Source organism: Frankliniella occidentalis, unplaced genomic scaffold, assembly GCF_000697945.3.
Source record: "Frankliniella occidentalis isolate FOCC.00 unplaced genomic scaffold, Focc_3.1 Scaffold74, whole genome shotgun sequence".
Taxonomy (NCBI): Eukaryota; Metazoa; Arthropoda; class Insecta; order Thysanoptera; family Thripidae; genus Frankliniella; species Frankliniella occidentalis.
Genome location: NW_026267204.1, coordinates 1,047,445 through 1,051,851, shown reverse-complemented (window position 1 = coordinate 1,051,851; position 4,407 = coordinate 1,047,445). Strand labels below are relative to the sequence as shown.

General features: G+C 52.8%; 1 protein-coding gene across 4 annotated transcripts in view; it reads left to right on the top strand.

Moving 5' to 3' along the window:
• Positions 1–4,340, top strand: part of LOC113215920 (atypical protein kinase C) — a 25,202-nt gene extending 20,862 nt beyond the window's left edge. For 3 of the 4 annotated variants that reach the window (XM_052268660.1, XM_052268657.1, XM_052268658.1), the window contains 6 exons: positions 1,096–1,146; positions 1,405–1,490; positions 2,046–2,208; positions 2,511–2,606; positions 3,139–3,311; positions 4,097–4,340. In XM_052268660.1, the coding sequence (XP_052124620.1) occupies positions 1,096–1,146; positions 1,405–1,490; positions 2,046–2,208; positions 2,511–2,606; positions 3,139–3,311; positions 4,097–4,339 (812 nt within the window). In that variant the 3' untranslated portion in view covers position 4,340. The remainder of the gene's footprint in view (positions 1–1,095; positions 1,147–1,404; positions 1,491–2,045; positions 2,209–2,510; positions 2,607–3,138; positions 3,312–4,096) is intronic. The other variant, XM_052268659.1, reaches the window with a different exon arrangement.
• Positions 4,341–4,407: the final 67 nt, after the last annotated feature.

Below are 4,407 nucleotides of genomic sequence, written 5' to 3'. Positions count from 1 at the left end.
TTCCTTCTCCTTCCGATCGCTAATTGAGTTCCATTGAAGATCCTCCATTTGTGCCGCACCTGTCACAAAGGGACTGTTCCACGCTGGTAATCGCGTGCACTGTCGAAAATGAAGTTGGCAAATTTTAAAACGAAAAAAAAAACGCTGACGAAGCGCTCACGTTCAAATCTTTTGAACTTCTTTGAACTTAACACAGCTTACTGGATTCTGAACACTCTACTTCATGTGAAAGGATAGGATCATCACAGGGGAGAGTGCATCAGGAAACGTTTTCTCTGGAAAGTGCATGCATCATGAAACGTGACCCATGTCACGTTACTTTTCCCAGTGTGGTGCACCGTTTACTTGTTTGTAACACTACAACTTCTGAATTCATGCGCGCATGATTATTTAAATTGGCACCGTCGTGGATTATGTTTTCAGCACAGCAGTGTGACAAACGACAATGAACGCTCGTCGCACAAAGCCCTCATTAACAGCATCCAGCTGCGACCCCTGCAATCCAGGAGGGCGAGCCGTTCCTTGCAGCGCCCGGGGCGGCGCCCACCCCTACACCTCCACCCCCACCTCCACCCAACTGTCTGTGATGGGCTGTGGAGTCAATGGTGCAGCCGCCGCCGCCGCCCCCTTCCCCCTCCTTCCCCCTCCCGACACCCCCCTGCCACTCATCTCGCCTCACCGCTTCGTCCCAGAGACCGCTCCAATTGGGTTAGTCCGCGGGTGCGGTAGAAAGTGGGGCTTGAGGGACACGTTTCCAGACTCTGTCTAGGGCAGGGTGTAGAGAGATAGCTTCTACACCGTGGTCTAGGGCCAGGGTGGTATGGCGCTGTTTCAATACGTCCCTCCGTATTACAAATTTGCCCACCTACTAGAGGCTATCAATACTTAGATTGTACACTTAAAATTTAAGTGTAAATATTGAAACGACCCGCTAGTTATGGGGCGAGCCAAAAGCAAAACTGAAATAGTAGAAGATAGACAGAGACAGAAGTCTCGGTCTTGTATATCTGCTTTCACGACCCTTTCCTTAAAGGGACGGTTTTGTTTTTTGTTCCTGTTGTTCGTCTTCTAACCCTTTCGTTCTTTCTGTTGCAGTTTTCCCCAATGTGCCGCCTGCTCCGGGCATGCCATGCCAGGGCGAGGACCGTAAGTGAATCTCAGATAGGCACTCGCAACTAAGTGAAAAAATCAATAATATTTTGACATGTTTTTCGATTGACAAACTATGTAATCTCGTTCATTTTTGTGAGCCACACCACTCATAATTTTTGCTAGTCGAAGAAAAACATTGTAGACGTATAGTGTAAATTTAACTTAACGAATTAGGTTCGAAATTTTACGCTACTTCTGATACTTGTTTTTTGTTGTTGTTTTTTTACCTTGTAACCTCTGCTCTGTCCACAGGTAGCATCTATAGGCGGGGCGCGCGGCGCTGGAGGAAGCTGTACAGGGTCAACGGGCACATCTTCCAGGCCAAGAGGTTCAACAGGGTGAGTGTTGCAGACGTCTTACTCGCACTCGCCTGCTTAGGTGTATATCGTTTTACTAAGCTATTGCCACGGAGGCTAGTTCTGTCATATGTTAGAAACTCGAGAGTACATGCAGCTTAAGTATCATGTACTAAAAAGAAGGAAATGTCCGAAAGTGCCCTTTCCAAACCCAATGCAGTATAATTTGGCAATGCTTTCATGTCTTCTGACAGTGTTGGGTTCGGGTCGCCCTGTCGGTCTCCGTACAACTAATTGGGGGGCTTGCTGGATCGAGGGTGTTTCTCGTCGTGGATCAGATGCGGGGCGGGTGGGTTTGTATTGTCAAAGGACTTTCTGCCCGCTGCGCAGCCACCGAGCCGGGGGGAAAGGGGGGGGGGTATTTGCGACGAAGACTGACTCGGTGACCGGAAGTGAGAGTGCCGGGCACGGGGAAGCACCGGAAGTACGCCCTCGTTATGATTAGTGCCCGGCTCGCGGCACACAGCGGGGCACTCCGTGTTGACCGACTAGTAGATTGGCCTGTTGTTGACGGCGCCCGCCTTTCTGTTTGAACAGCGCGCCTTCTGCGCCTACTGCCAGGACCGCATCTGGGGGCTGGGGCGCCAGGGCTTCAAGTGCATCCAGTGCAAGCTGCTGGTGCACAAGAAGTGCCACAAGCTCGTGTCCAAGCCCTGCAGCAACGAGCACGTGGAGCCCGTCAGCAGGGACGACAGCAATGGTGAGTCCACAAACATAGTTGTCTTTTGCTCGCCCTTCTACTTCGTTGCGGGCTTGTTGTTTTAGTAAGTTTTACATTTACGAACACAGTCGTAAGCGTGCAGTTTTCTCTCCAAAGAATCGTAAAGGACAGTTCAATTTTTTTAAAAATCCGTATATTTTTTACTATACTTGAATTGGGGGAAACTTAATGATATGAGTTTGTAACTCTGGCAGACGGCCGTTTCTTTCTTTCCGATTTTTTTTGGTTTCGCGGTTTGTCTGTACCTGCACTGATTTGATTTTTTGTTTTTCGTCTTGTAGGTACGCCGACGTCGGACCTGGCGCAGGACAAGGAGTTCCCGGATCCTCCAGGTGACCTGTCGACGGGCGCGGTCCCGGTGGACGACCCGGCCAACGGTGCGTGTCCCCGCGTGCTGACTGGGCGGGGGTTGGAGGGGAAGGGGGGTCGTGCCTCTGATGAGCCAGTCATTGAGGGATGAAGCGACCAATCAACCTGCAGGGCCGGCGCTGCACCGCACACCGCGTGTCTGTCTCCGTCCGTGACGCCCACCGCGTGCGGAATGTTTGAAATCGAAAAATGATATCAAAGTGATGTCGCGAAAAGATGTGTGAAAGGCGTTCGTTACGGACGTTTTTGATTCGTTTTTGATTCCATTGCTCGCCCCGGCTGCGCAATGTACTACTACTGCACATACGTGCCGTGGCTGCAGATCCGCCCAGTCAGGCACACGACACGATATCGGACCGACGTCAAAACGACCAAATTGGCGTCATTTACTAATCACAATCATGATGCCTTGCGTTTCGACTCTGTTCAATGAGTCAGCTTTCTCACTGGACCGTGTCGCCCGATGTGATGTCGAGCCGAGATCACGTCGGGAAGACGTGGTGCTGGCGTCGTTTTGAACGTTTGACTTCTCGTTTGCAGCGGACGAGCATCTGGAGCCCGGCACGCAGCGCCAGTACTCCATCATCGACTTCGACCTGATCCGGGTGATCGGGCGCGGCAGCTACGCCAAGGTGCTAATGGTAGAGCTGCGCAAGACCAAGCGCATCTACGCCATGAAGGTCATCAAGAAGGCCCTGGTGACGGACGACGAGGTGCGTACCACTTTAGGATGAGGCGTGGCATCTGGCATCATGACCCAAGAAACACGGCAGAGACCTCAAACGGGCTGACTCAGGCGGGCTGCTCTCGCGCGGCCCGCTCGGTCAGTCAGAGTGTTGCAGCGGTAGTCTGTTCCGACGGAGCCGCCGTCCGGTAGGCTTCGGCCAAAACTCTTCCGGAGCGCTTTGCAAAGCAAGGGAGCCCGCATGAGCCCGCCCGAGCCCGCCCGTCCGTCCCGGCAGCCAATGAGAGAAGGTGATTCTAGCCCAGAATCGGCAGAACTCAGGCAGCCCGTCGGAGCCCGCGACGGGCTGGCGCGGGCTCGAGCTCCGGGAGGCGGGCGGGCTCATGCGGGCTCATACTCAGCGCCTCACGCGCTACAAGCCGGGAGCCCGTCAGAGTCAGCCCGTTTGAGGTCTCTGAAACACGGCAATGTCGGGAAGACACACGTCAGACGTGATCAGACGTCATCGTGACGTCTTCAGGACTAAATCACGTCCAAATGACGCCCGACAGCGTGTCATGTTGGGCGGAGGGGTCCTTACTATAAGGCCCATCGTACACCAATTATTCTGATTCTTATCGATTTTTATTCTATTTTTTTTCTTAATTGTTTTCCTGAATATTTTCCTTGTGTTTTTCCAATTGCTCTGATTTTTCCTTATTTTGGGTGAAGAACCCCCCTCGCAATGTGGCCCGCTTTTGCCGTTTCGCCCCTTCCTGTGGCGATTGCCATTGCCGAATGCAGCGTTGACTCTCTCTCTCTCTCTGTTCGCAGGACATCGACTGGGTGCAGACGGAGAAGCACGTGTTCGAGACGGCCTCCAACCACCCGTTCCTGGTCGGGCTGCACTCGTGCTTCCAGACGCCCAGCCGCCTCTTCTTCGTCATCGAGTTCGTCCGCGGCGGCGATCTCATGTTCCACATGCAGCGCCAGCGGCGCCTGCCCGAGGAGCACGCCCGCTTCTACTCGGCCGAGATCAGCCTCGCGCTCAACTTCCTGCACGAGAAGGGTGAGTGAGTTTGACCTCTCTTTTTCCAATGTGAACAATGTATCCTCCTCGTTCATTTCTTTATTTAATTTTATTT